The following is a 13,517-nucleotide window of genomic DNA, read 5'->3' as shown; positions in this document are numbered from 1 at the left end:
CCCCCACGAGGCCAATATCAGGTTCCCAGAAGGTGCTGGGTCAATGATCTGCAGCTGATGTCGTGATTGAGCGAGTGACCCAAGCTGCCGTGGCGTGAGTGTTGAGAAGCGGCTTCAGACCAAAGTCGTTCCCCTCGGCCGGGGTTCCTCGGAGGCGAGGCCCTGATCTCCGTGCCCAGCGGTGGGATGGGCACCTGTCAGCACAGCCTCCTGACCCGCAGTGGCGGAGCTGGGCTGTGCAGGCTGCGAGCTCCGTGCCCCCTGCCCTCTGCCCCTGCCCTGCCCGGGCTCCAGCCAGCCCTTCACGCGGCTCGCCCCCTTTCCGGCGTCCTGGGGTCCGGCCCCGGGCGGGAGGTGGTGGTGAGCTTGGAGACGCCACCAGCCCCCCACACCCGCGTCCCGCCAGCCTGCCTGTGCCCGCCGAGGCTTCTCTCCACGCTCCTGTCTGTGGTTCTCCGCTTTGCATGGAGCCCATCGGCATCTTTGGTTTTAAAAAAGAAAAGTTATTTCTGTCTCCATCCCCATCAGTAATTTCTTTCCTGCTTGTGGTTCGGATCCTGCCTTTGGCTCTCCAGCCGGGGCGCAGCCCGAACAGTGTCTGATTTAAAACCCGCTGGAGATCACAGGAGCCTGCGTGGGAGGGAGGCGTGTGGACGAGAAGCTGGGGGTGGGAGTTGGGCGGCCCCGCGCGCAGGAAGTGCCACCTCGCAGGCTGGCCCAGCCCGTCCAGCTCGGCCGGGCGCTGCCGTGATGAGGGAGGAGGACCCAGCCTGCGCAGGGGTCCACCCTGCCCCTTTCTGCCTCTTCAGGGTGGGGGGCCGAGAATAACAGCCAGGAGGGCGTGGGGTCCAAGGGAGGGGTTGGAGCAGCGGGGAGCTGGTGATGGGGTTGTGGAGCCCAGGGACCACTTTCCCTTCTCTCTCTGACTCTCCTTGTCTCTCCATCTCTGTGTTGTGTGTCTTTGTCTCTCTCTTGCTCTGTCTCTCTGTGTGTCTCTCTCTGTCTCTGTGTATCCTCTGTCTCTGTGGGTGTCTCTCTGTCTCTCTCTGCCTCTATCTCTGACTCACTGTCTCCCCCTCTGTCTTTTTCTGTCTCTCTGTCTCTGTCTCTGCTTTTGGTGGGATGGAGGCTCAGCTCCAGAGGAACACCCAGGCAGGACCCTAAAGGAAGCCGAGGCCCCAGCTCGCTGCATTTCTGTGCTGCACGGCAAGTAACCTCAGCTATGCAGCTCTGGACCCCAGCCCAAAATCAGCTCAGAGGTCTGAGGGTCAGCAGTGCAGGTGGGCACACCTGGATTCTGTGCTCAGGGGCTTATGGGCCCAGAGTCAGGGTGTCACCGGGCTGGGCTTTAGCTGGAGGCCCTGAAGGAGGACCCCATCCCTCCCAGCACGCTGAGCTGTCGGGGATGAACCGGGCAGTGCGACGCAGAAGTGTTTTATCATCTTTACACGCAGTCTCCCCTCCGTGGCCGATCCAGGGTCTTTATCACAGAGAGGGGAGATGTCTGCACGCCCTGCATCCCTAGCACCCTCCGTCTTTTCGTGTGAACCCAGGGACGTTGGCCTGTGGCCAGGTCGGCGGCCCTCACTGAGGGCACGCTGCCCCCGGGGGTGTTTGGAACTGTGTGGGCCAGGTGTTGTCCCAGTCAATACCAGCACATAGAACCTGGACGCAGGTATCCAGGGCCGCCCTGGCCAGCAGCCCTGCCGTGGTGGACGGGCCCCCAGCCAGGCCCCCGAGTGAGATCCAGAGGTGCCGCCACCATCCGCTTGGGTAACGAGACTTCCTACCCGGAGGACAGAGTAGCCGAAAGGCAGGGCTCTTGCGGTGCAAGAAACCTAAAACCCACGTGAGCTGGGTCAAAGGAAGAAAGGTCCTCCACCGCAGGGATGCAGCTGCCTTTCCTGGACCCCGAGGGTGGAACGTGGGGTCCAGCCTCCCCCGGTCCTGGAAGCAGGTTCTGGAAGCAGGATGCGGGGGGAGCTTGTCAGGAACCAGTCCAGCTCAGCCGTCTCTCTAGGGCCATACATGCGTCATCACCGCCCCGAGCCCCTTGCCTCAGTCTCCCTCCTTCGCTTCTCCCCCACCCCACAAAGTGTTCCCACGGTGACAGCCTCTCTGCATGAATGGAGGTGTGCTCTGTTCACACGGGGAGCAGAGACTGGCCACTCCTATTCCAGGTCCCCAGGAGGGCGTCTGATGGGCCGGGCCGGGCAGCTCTGACCAGGGCGTGAGGTTCTGTGTACAGGTATGGTTGGGGTCCTGCTCTGTCCCGGGAGCAGAAGCGTGCTTTCAGAGAGGGAAGCCCAAGACGTCTTCCTGGAGGACATCTGTGGCCGACAGCCCACCTGGGAAGGGACTTAGACGCGTGACGGTGTTATACCTTCACCGCAAGGCCAAGGTCAGTACTGCTGCTAGCCCCATGTACAGATGAGAAAACTGAGATTTGGAGAGCTTGTTTCCTGCCCAGGCCCTGCAGCTAGTGAGGACTTAAGCTCACGTTTCCTTGTCTAGATGCAGGCTTCCTTCCTGCCTCTCCTGTCTGTGGCATCTCACGAGCAAGGGAACCGTCCCACACGGGACCTGGGTGGGGATCGGGGCCGGCGTGCCCCCACAGCCTTGGCCCTGCTCTGGCGTTCTGGTCTCTCTCCACGCCCGTCTCTTGACCCGACAGCCCACCTCCTCCCCACGCCGTCCTTTGAATTCTTTTTTGGCCTTTCAGAGTCTTAATAAATTTCTCTGAGAAGATTCCTCTTCGTAAACAGTCACACTCGAGGCTCAGAGGCCATTAGTATCTCCCCGGATGCCCCATCCTGGCTTCCTCGTGAGCTAGACGGGATCCTCTTCCCAGGTGCTCTGCGTAAGGGGCTATTTTAAATGCTGACAATCTGAAGCTTGTCATACGATCTGTCACTCCCTTTCACAAGTCACAAGAGGTATATGGAATGGAATTTCCAGGGTGGTTTTTTTTTCCCCCCTTTCAATGTAGATTTTTCTAGGCCATATTCCAAGAAAAACTTTCAGGGCACATCGACTTAATCACTGCGTGGTCCTCTCCTGGGAAAGGAGGTTACGTCCCTAGTCGCGTTGGTGGCGGAGGGGATGTGTCATGTTGAGAAGGCAGAGCGTCCAAACATCTGGTTTGATAGTTGAGTAAATGAGAGCTCAGAACGGCAGAGTGAGGTCCCACGCCATCACCACCAAGGTCAGGACTAGAACTCCAGTTTCTCAGTTTGTAGAACGGCTACTTCCATTCCCTTGGCAGTCGAAACTAAACTCAGCCTCTGTGCCATATCCTCAACTCTTCACAGTCAGACCCAAGGAGGTGACAGTGCCCACGTTGGATAAGAACAAAGGGTCCAAGAACGTGTGGGTTTTATCCCGTTGTTCAGTTACTACACAGCTATTGATCACCTACTGTGTGCCAGGCTGTGTTGTAGGAGCTGGGGACCCAGCAGTGCAGTGAACTTTGAGCTGGGGAAGGAATGTCCCAGAGAGAGTCTAGCAAGTGCAAAGGCCCTGAGGTGCAAACGAGCTTGTCATGTTCAAGGAACAAAAAGGAGGCTAATAGGGCAGGAGTGGAGTGACTGTGCCGGGGGGTGGGGGGAGCAATGGAAGAGGAGGGTTCAAAGGCAGGGCTGTGTAGTGTCGGGCCTGTGTCATCGGCGGGCTCGAGGATGGGACTCGAATTCCGCTGGGAAACTGTCAGAAAATGTTAAGCAGAAGTGGCGTCACCTGATTACTTTTTTTGAAGCTCATTCTGTCTAGAGGTTCAGGAGATGATGATCATTCAGATCATTCAGGAGTAGTGACTGCTGGCCTCCAAGCTGAGTGGGACTACAGACATTTCTGAGCACCTGCTGTATGAAGCAGTGAGCCTGGAACCTGGCCCAGGAGGTGGGCCTGTCTGTGAACTACTAGGTTCTTGCCTTTGAGAAGTTTCTACGTGGCTTAGGAAACAAACGAGTGAATAGTTCCCTCTTGGTTGGCAGGTTTTTCTGTCTCCTTTGTCGTAACCAGAGGCCTCCTCTGAGACATGTAGAGGCCTGTGCTGTGTGCCGTGCTCTTTCCATGTCCAATGGGATGCATTCCTGTCGTGCGTTGGGTGGTTTTCTATTTTCTCCTAGAAGGTGTGAGATCCTCACAGACAAGGGGTCAAACTCAGCCTCTGCCTTGATGTTGTCTGGGCTTCCTTTCTACACTTGCCAGGACTCTTTTGGTTGCCAGAAAGCCAGCTCTGCCACACTTGAGCAAAACATGGAATGTACTGGCTCGCATGACAGAGAAGGCCATGTGTGGTCTGCATCGGTCAGCTTAGGCCAGGGAAAGCTGCAGTGACAAACAGGCCCCTGATCTCAGTGGCCTAAAACCACCAAGGTTTATTTCCCACTCACACCCCCTGTTTCTCATGTGTCCTATGAGGCACACCTAGGGACCCTGACTGCTAGAATAACCACTGTCTCAAACATTTTGGTTGCCATCCCCATGGACAAAGAAACAGTAGGCGGGTGAGGGGAGGCGCGGCGGGGGGTGGGGTGAATCTTGGATTGGGAATTAAATGTTCCATCCACTCAGGAAGTAAATCAGTTCTTCTGAAAACGTATTGGCCAAAATGAATCTCAGGGATCCATCCAACCACATGCCCAGAGGGAAGAAAGATAGAAATATTGAATGAGTAGCCCTCATGACCACCACAAGCCAAGATCCAGGGATTCTCAGCATCAGGCCGCTTGTGTCCCTCTGTCCTGCAGCCTCCCGCTGTGTGCGGGCTGCATTCGTTGGCTAGTTCTCCCCATGATGTGGTGTGATGGCCATTGGTTGCCCACACCCCACATCCTCCCACCTCACGGCCCATGAGAAAGCCGAGATCTCCTTCCTCAGCATCCAGACCTCAGCACATCTCAGAAAAAGGCCAGCTGGCCCTCCGTGGGCCATGGGCAGGTTGCTGGTGAAGATGCCTCCTCCCAGGGCCCCAAGTGGATGCTGACCCAGGAGGCTGTGCTGTGCAGTATCCCTGCCACCCGCTGGCTCGGTGATCTCAGGCAACTCACTCAACCTCTCTGAGCCTCACCTTCCTCAGTTGTAAACCAGGGATAGTAACAGTGTTGAGCTCTTGCCCAGAAAGCACTTAGAATGCACGGGGCCCTGCATGGATGTTTCGAAACACGATAGCTGTTGGCTGCTGTCAGCCAGGCTGGGGAGGCACAAAGCTGGGGGTCTGCTCACTTTAATTTGCAGTGAGCGCGCCTGCTCTTCCCCTGAGCTCCTCACGTGTTGCCGCGCCCCACTCGCATGCCAGCACCTCCCCAGCTCCCTTCCTGGGCCTCCCAGGTCACACACCCCCTCAGCGGCTGCCCCGGCCAGTCCCCTTCCCTCTCCGCCCCCTATGTGGGGGCTGGCGGCCGGGGCGCCGCTAGAGCCCCAGCCGGCCCCGGCATCGGCACGGCCAGGGCCTTGGGCGCCTCCGGGTGGATCTTCTCGTGCCGGTGCGGGTTGGAGCGCCGGCTGAAGCTCTTGCGTGCAGAGGGCAGGAGCAGGGCGGGACGCCGTGGTGCGTGCGCTGGTGGCTGTGAGGTGCAAGCTGTGGCTGAAGCTCTTGCTGCAGTCGAGGCAGTGGTAGGGCTTCTCGCTGGTGTGCGTGCAGCTGTGGGCCATGAGGTTGGAACGCCGGCTGAGGCACTTGCTGCACTCGGGGCACGGGTAGGGCTTGACCCTGGTGTGGGTGCGCTGGTAAGCTGTGTGACCTCGAGGGCCACCTTGGAAGGTGGAAGATCCCAATCCTACGTGCACAGTGATAACCAGGTAATACAGCACTTTCCATTTGCCAAGCACCGTTCCAGCATTTTCCCTGTATTAATTCATTTACTCCTCCATCACTTCCCTGTGAGTAGGAACTATTATTATCCCCACTTTACACATGAAGAGCCTGGTGACTTGCAGCCAGTAAACGGCAGAGCTGGGCTCTGAATTCAAGCCAGTGTAGCCTGCGAGCCCACATCCCTCATCATGGCACTCTGCTACTTCTGCAAAACAGCGACAAGAAATCCACTTAGCCCTGGCTGCCGTGGGAAGACCAAATAAGGTGAAAGACTTGCATTTACTCAAAACAGGAGGTAATTTAGCAAAGCTGCACTGATGATTAGGATGATGATGGTGATGTGATGATGATGATGATGCTGTGATGACGGTGGTGGTAATAATGGTGACGACAGTGATGACGACGGTGGTGGTGGTGATGACGATGGTGACGGCGGTGATGGTGGCGATGACGACGGTGATGGTGACGATGATGACGGTGATGGTGACGATGATGACGGTGGTGATGATGACGGTGATGACAACGGTGACGGTGGTGATGGTGACGGTGGCAACAACGGTGATGGTGGCGCTGATGACGACGGTGACGGTGGCGACGATGGTGGTGATGGTGACGACGATGACGGTGGTGACAACGGTGACTGTGGCGATGATGACGGCGATGATGACGGTGATGGTGACGGTGGTGACGACAGTGATGGTGACGATGATGACGGTGGTGACGATGGTGATGGTGGCGATGATGATGATGGTGACGACGGTGATGGTGGCGATGATGACGGTGATGGTGATGATGACGGTGGTGACAACGGTGACCGTGGCGATGATGACGGTGGTGATGATGGTGATGGTGGCGATGATGACGGTGATGGTGACGATGATGATGGTGGTGACGACGGTGATGGTGGTGATGGTGAAGGTGATGATGATAGTGTGATGAAGGTGATGATGGTAGCAATGGTGATGATGATGGTGAAGATGATGATGACGTGGTGATGGTGGTGACAGTGATGATGCTGTGATGAAGGTGATGATGGTAGCAATGGTGATGATGATGGTGGCGGTGATGCTGTCCCTCAGGACCCCTTTCCTGTCCCTCGGGGCCATATCTCAGAGCAGAAGTCTGACTGTGTCCAGAAGCCAGAGGACAGGGAAGACCTGTGCAGTGAGAGAGAGTTTTTCACAAAACAGTTAGAGAGAATATGATTCCAAAAGGTCTCCTTTCTCTTATAAAACAATTATGATAGTGGAAGGGAATCCATTGTTTTTAAGGCCAGATTAAAAACTTGTTAAATCCCGTGTTTGTCTCCACCCTTCCCTCTTTTGTTTAACATTTTCTTGGTCTATGAAATCCCAAAGTCTGGAAACCACTGACTAACTGACCTAGAAAGAGTCCCTTTCTGAAACATTTGTTTCCTCTGGCAAAGATGTGGACAGGTACACACACACACACACACACACACACACACACACACACACACACACACGCGTTGACTACACTCTCTGCTCCTTCAATCTGGAACCTCTGACCTCAGCCAAGGGCCTGCACCAGCCAGCTCTCAGGGCCCAGCGGTTCCTTGGGCAGCAAGCACAGAGCTGCCACGTGGGGCATAAGCAACAGGCAATTAAGAGTAATAATAACAACTAATGGCCCATCCCCACGGTCATTCAGTGGCTTCACGAGCTACTCTGCTGAACCCTACAAACAGGTTCCAATCCCACTTATCCCTCCCGGGCCCAGCTCCACAAGGATGTCACAGGGCTGGCCTGGCCAGATGCACTGCCTGGCCCGCGTGCTCCCCCCGCCAACACCCCCACAGTTATCTGACTGCCGGGGCCCTCAGCCCAGGCCGTGGAAAGTCAGCATCTGTTAGCTTTATCCTCACCCCACCCCCAGGATCCTGAGCCCCAGAGAACAGAGCTGAGGCCCCACCCCATCTGAGCATCCTTCTAATCCCTGCATTTGGGGCACAGGGCCTGACCTTCAGGTGGACTTGATAAACGGTAACTAGATTTGAACATGTCCGCAATGCAAGATGCCAGGGAGGAAGGAAGCGGGGCACGGAACACCCGGGTACGTTGGGTCTGGCTGCCAGGCGCAGGGGATGTACATGCAGCTCAGCTGGACCGACGCCCTCAGGCCACTCTGCGAGTGTGCAGTGTATTTCTATCGGCTGATTTGCAATGGGCTGTTGAGATTGGCTCAGCAAGCTCTGACATTGGGCATCTGCCAGGAATTAAACACCAGAGGTGATACAGAGAGAAATAAGGCCAAATCCCCACCTTTGAGCCCTGTAGAGAGCACGGAGACTCGGGTCCTCTCCAAGGGTCCCTTGGTGCAGCCTGCTGGCTCTGAGCCTGGGCCCTGGAGCCCACCTGCCCGCCGGGGGCCCACCCTGCCCTGCTGTTTAGCAGGATGTGCCTTTGCATCGGCAGTGCTCACCAGCACCATCCGTAAAATGGGTCCAATCGTCGTACTTCCCTCGCTGGGCTGCTGTGACCAGCAAGTGGGAGTGGATCAGCCCAGATGGCCACGCATTGTGGCCCGGGGGAAGGACTCAATAAATGTTAGTGAGGACAAAGATGTTATTGACCCAGGTTCTTAGACTCTTTAATCAATAGAAATTGATGAGACCAGACGAGAAATTCAGACAAAGCTTTACTGGGACTCAGGCTGCAGCATAGGAAGAGAGAACAAGAAACAGGTTCCCTTGCTTGCTCCCCAAGCAGGGGGCGAGCTGGCTTCTTAAATGGGGTGAGGGCAGGGCAGATCGGTGGGCCGAGCCAGAGGAGGGGCTTAGGTGGTCTGCCCACCCCCTTGGTGGTGCCATGTGCAGGGATCATGTGTTGTGCCCTGCTTTCCCTCCCTGTACCTCAGAAGTGGCCGTTGGGCTTTTGGGTCTTTTTGCATCTTGTTGTTCATAATTTGCCCCAACCATGCATGTGAGTGTTTATTTTTAAAATTTATTTTATTTATTTATTTATTTATTTATGTTTTTAAACATCCACCCCTCCCCTGGCCACAGTGACTTTTTATTTTTATTTTTTTGCTGTGCGTGGGCCTCTCACTGCTGCGGCCTCTCCCGTTGCGGAGCACAGGCTCCGGACGCACAGGCTCAGCGACCATGGCTCACGGGCCCAGCCGCTTCGCGGCACGTGGGATCTTCCCGGACCGGGGCACGAACCCGTGTCCCCAGCATCGGCAGGAGGCCTCTCAACCACTGCGCCACCAGGGAAGCCCAACACAGTGACATTTTTTTTTATTTAAATTTTATTTTTTTGGCTGTGCAGCATGTGGGATCTTAGTTCCCTGACCAGAGATCGAACCCGCGCCCCTTGCATTGGGAGCGCGGATTTACTTTTAGTCCCTTAGAGGTTCTTTGTATCTGTTGCTTGAGGAGACGTTTGTCCAGGAGCAAACACTCTGGTGAGGCGTCCCAGGTCCCAGCCTGTCTCAGAGACAGTGATGACACAGCAGAGACACGCCGAGCAGAGGCGAGTGCCTCACTCCACAACGAGGACACCAAGGTCCTGCAGAGGGATTGGAAGGGTGGCGTGAAATGGAGCAAAAGCAGAGGGGCCACACTTGGCTGGACTTGGCGGGACCTGCAGAGTGACACGCGCGCCCTCTCCCTGGGGGCCGTGACAGACAAATGAGTGAGTATAGGAGAGGCACTTGGAACAGGGTCTGGTACCCAGTCAGCACTCAAATAGTGTCAGGGACCGAGATGGTGATGAAGAAGTTGTCACCATTCAGGGAATTGTAACTTTCGTATTGTTGGAGCCTCTGGTGGAGTGATGCGAAAGGGGCAGAGAGTCAGCGGGGAGCTGAGTCATTGAGAACCCGGCTTCCGGTCCTTTAAGACATCACTAGATGCTGTAACAAGCAAATCCCTAGAGTGTAGCACAAAGCAATACAAGTTTGCTGCTTCTTTTAAGAGCTAATGCACAGAGACCCAGGGTTTTGCCAGGAATCCCTGAGGATCCCATCATCCTGTAGAGCCTGGGAGGCCTAGCTTTGAGCTGGGAGAAGCAGCAAGAGAGGTTAGGGAGAGCTCCCTGCCCTCCGTAGAAGCCAAGCTTGGAAGGGACACAGGCAGGCACGCACGCACACGAATTCCATTGGTGGGAGCTGGTCACGTGGCCACACCTGGCTGTAGGGGCTGCTGGGAAATGTAGTCCTGGGCTGGACATCTGCTCCTCCCAACCCCCCAAAGGCAACACCACACCATGTAGAAAGGGAACGTGTGTTTTTGCTGCACAGGCTGCCTCTGGGCATGAAAGGAGCCGAGAGGTATCAGCGCGACCCTTCTCAGTGCCCTTGCGTGTGTTCACTTTTCAGCCGAAAACGTGCATTTGGGTTTGAGTAAAATCACGTTCACCTTGGAAGGTGGTGTCAGGGAGACTGACAGCAGAGAGGGTCACAGGGTTTAAATGAGAGTTTGAGCCATTTTTCCTGAAGCCAATCATATAATTTCTATGTATTTTTTCCAGGGTTTGGGAAAGAGAGTGCCCAGGAGATTATATTTGGGGGAAAATATCTAAACAGTAAATCATAAGCTTCTGTATTTCTTGCATTTGTGTTGTTGTGGGGGTTTTTTCCCTCCAGCTCTGAGCTATCGATTAAGTCTAATTACATCATTCATATAATTTCCCATGAAATTTAAGTCGAAATTTGCTGAGTAAGTGAAGTAGCAGGGGACTTAATTAGGAACTTAATCGTGTTTGTTTGTTTGTTTCTAGGAGAAAGCAACTATAATCAGGAAACATAACAATAAACATTTCCTTTCTCCCAAAGCAGTCATCCGCAGGTTCCTGGAGTTGCTAGACGGCTCGGCGCCTCACTTGAGAGTACCATTGTCACGGATTCTGTGTGCTGGGCGGACCTGCTGCTGTTGTGGCCAGAACCTGCAGAGCCCTGTCTTCTTTGCAGAGAGCATCCTGCTCCAGCCAGGGACCCTGGGACTTGCCTCCATTTGGGAATGGAGCTCATGACTCTCCAGCAGTCACAGCCTTGAGGTTCCTCTGCGTCCCCCAGAGTTTGCAAAGTTAGGCCACAGAGCAAGGCCTCGTCTTCCTCCCAGATCTTTCCGCAGGAGAGCGGGTCTCACGCTTCGTAGTTCAGATAAATGAGGGGCCCGGCCGGCCCCGCGTGGTTTCAGCGTTTGGGGACCGTGACTTTCTAAACGATGTCTCTCTTCCCTCCCTGCAGAAACTCGTGCAGACCGCAGCAAGAAACTCTTCCGGCACTACACGGTCGGCTCTTATGACAGCTTCGATGCTTCCAGGTAAGATGTGATTCTTTCTCTGCCAGGCCCCCTCTGGTCAAAGATGCTCGTAGGTGTCCCGAAAGCGCTGGACCATCTTGCATGGAACACTCGGAACCCCGTGGCTTGCTTCCCCCTATGGGTCCCCGTCACCCGCCGCCCGAACATGGGCTGGGATGATGGAGGCCACCGTCTTGCAGAGGACCCGCCCGAGAGGCGAGCTCTGTGCCGCCTGCAGTTTGGGGTCAGGCTGGAGTGCGCTTGTGGGATGGCCAAGGGAGAGAGCTGTCTTTCAAGGAAGAGGAAACCTGGCATTGTTTGGGGGGAAAGCAGTACAAATGGTAAAGATGACAGTGCTTGGCCACAGGAGCCTTGAGGCAGCACCAACGTATCAGCATCCCCCCTCCCTGGGGAGCGGGGGGCGGAATATGAGGATGCTCCCCTCTTCCAGCCCCCTAACAGCCACCAATCTGCTTTCTGTCGCTAAGGATTTGCCTGTTCTAGACTTTTCCTAGAAATGGAATCCTACAGTATGTACTCTTCCGTGAATGGCTTCTTTACCTAGAAGAATATTCTCAAGGTTCACCCGTGCTGTAGCATGTTTCAGTGCTTCATCCCTTTTTTTCTCTAATTATTTACCGTGGAAAAACATAAATAACACACAGTGTGCTGTCAATTAACCATTTTGAAGTGTACACAGCTCAGTGGCATTAAGTACATTCACGTTCTTGTGCAGCCGTCACACCATCCATTTCCAGAACACTTTCCATCTTCCCAAACTGACACTCCAGCCCCATGAAGAAACACTCGCTCCCCTTCCCCTCCCCCAGCCCCGGGCACGCACCCTCCTACTGTCTGTCTTCATGCGTTTGACTCCTCTAGGGACCTCGTGCGAGTGGAATCGCACAGTATTTGTCCTTCTGTGTCCGGCTTATTTCACTGAGCATCGTGTCCTCACAGTTCACCCCTGTTGGACCAGGCGTCCCAGTGTCCGTCCTTTCTGAGGCTCAATAACATTCCTTCGTGTGGATGGACCACGTTTTGTGTACCCATTCATCCGTGGGTGGACGCTCGAGGTACTCCTAACCTTCTGGCTGTCTGTAAACATGCGGCTGTGGACATCTGCATATACAGATATTGTTTTGAACACCTGTTTCCAGTTCTTTGGGGTGTGTACTTAGGAGTGAAACTCCTGGTCACCTGGTTTTCGCGTTGACCTGTCCCAACCACCTTTCTCTTATAAACAAGGTGCGCTATAACAGAAATGCCATTCCCAGCAGAGTAGCCGGTCCCCTCTTCCGGGGGTCTTTGCAGACTCTCCAGGTCTTGCTAAGATTGTCCACTCTTCTACCTTAAAAGCCCAGGTTGGGATCCTTGGCCTGGCCACCAGCGCAGCCACGAGAGAGCGCTCAGAGGGTGATAGCCTCCAGGGAGTTACACCTGCCCCTGGCTTCTGCTGATGAGTCTTGATCTGGGTCAGATGAGTCGTTCTTGGCTTAGCAGGAGGCCGTCCGTGAAAGTGGATCCTGGGCCCACGGTCTCGGTCAGCATGCTGTCATGCTTTGCTTCCGTTCTAGCAGGGAGGGCGCCTGAGTCTCCGAGAAGCCCAAGAGCTGTTGCCATGGTGACTTGGAGGGCTGTCCAGGCTGGGAGTGGGGCTTTGAGGGAAAGAGGGCCTCTGGATGCTGGAAGGGTCCAGGCCGTGTCTTGCCCTCAGGCCGTGGCTTTTGCAAAGCCATGTCCCCACGAGATCTGTTGTCAGCAGAGAGCAGCCAGCAGGCCACCCTTGGGGTGTGTGTGTGTGTGAGGGCGGGAGTGCACGCACACTCAGTGCTCGAGACGGGCAGGGCTGACTGAGCTGGGAAAAGAGGAGACCACGGGGCCAGGCTGTCTGGGCCACGTGTCCTGTGGCTGAGAACAGGCCAGAGCGCACCAGGGATGCTCACTGCAGGTCGGCCGACAGAGGACATGTGGAACCATCGTAGCTGTTAAGTGATAGGACAGAGCCGTCTCGGGAGATGATGAGCTCCCCATCGCTGGAAGAAGTCAAGCAGGGTGGGCATCGTCGTGGCGGAATGTCGTAGAAGTTTGGACTAAATGACCTCCGAGATCACAGCCAGGTCTGCATCCCTGTTTTGGCCCCAGATGAAGGCTTGCGTTTGACGTATATACTGACCACCTGCTCAGTGCCAGGGCCCAGGACCGCAGAGGAGGGGGACAGCTGGACACACCTGGGTCACATGGTAGCTTCTAAGCAGATGGTAAAAGCTCTGACCTTGACCGCAGTTTAGGAGCCAGCCCTCCTTTCCCACAAGAAGGAATCAGACCGTGGGCCTCACTTGACGATGTGTTGCCGTGAAAGAAATCCGAGTAACCATCGCGCTATTTGTTGACCTCCGGCCACGGGCCGGCCGCCTTGCATTGACCCCAGCA

General features: G+C 55.4%; 1 protein-coding gene across 2 annotated transcripts in view; it reads left to right on the top strand.

Annotated features, from left to right (window-relative positions):
- The window catches only part of SHANK2 (SH3 and multiple ankyrin repeat domains 2), a 469,020-nt gene that overhangs the window by 264,814 nt on the left and 190,689 nt on the right, over positions 1 to 13,517 (top strand). For both annotated transcript variants that reach the window (XM_067037810.1, XM_067037811.1), the window contains one exon: positions 11,030 to 11,105. In XM_067037810.1, the coding sequence (XP_066893911.1) occupies positions 11,030 to 11,105 (76 nt within the window). The remainder of the gene's footprint in view (positions 1 to 11,029; positions 11,106 to 13,517) is intronic.

Source organism: Kogia breviceps, chromosome 7 (assembly GCF_026419965.1).
Source record: "Kogia breviceps isolate mKogBre1 chromosome 7, mKogBre1 haplotype 1, whole genome shotgun sequence".
Lineage (NCBI taxonomy): Eukaryota > Metazoa > Chordata > Mammalia > Artiodactyla > Physeteridae > Kogia > Kogia breviceps.
This window is presented reverse-complemented; position numbering and strand designations above follow the sequence as displayed.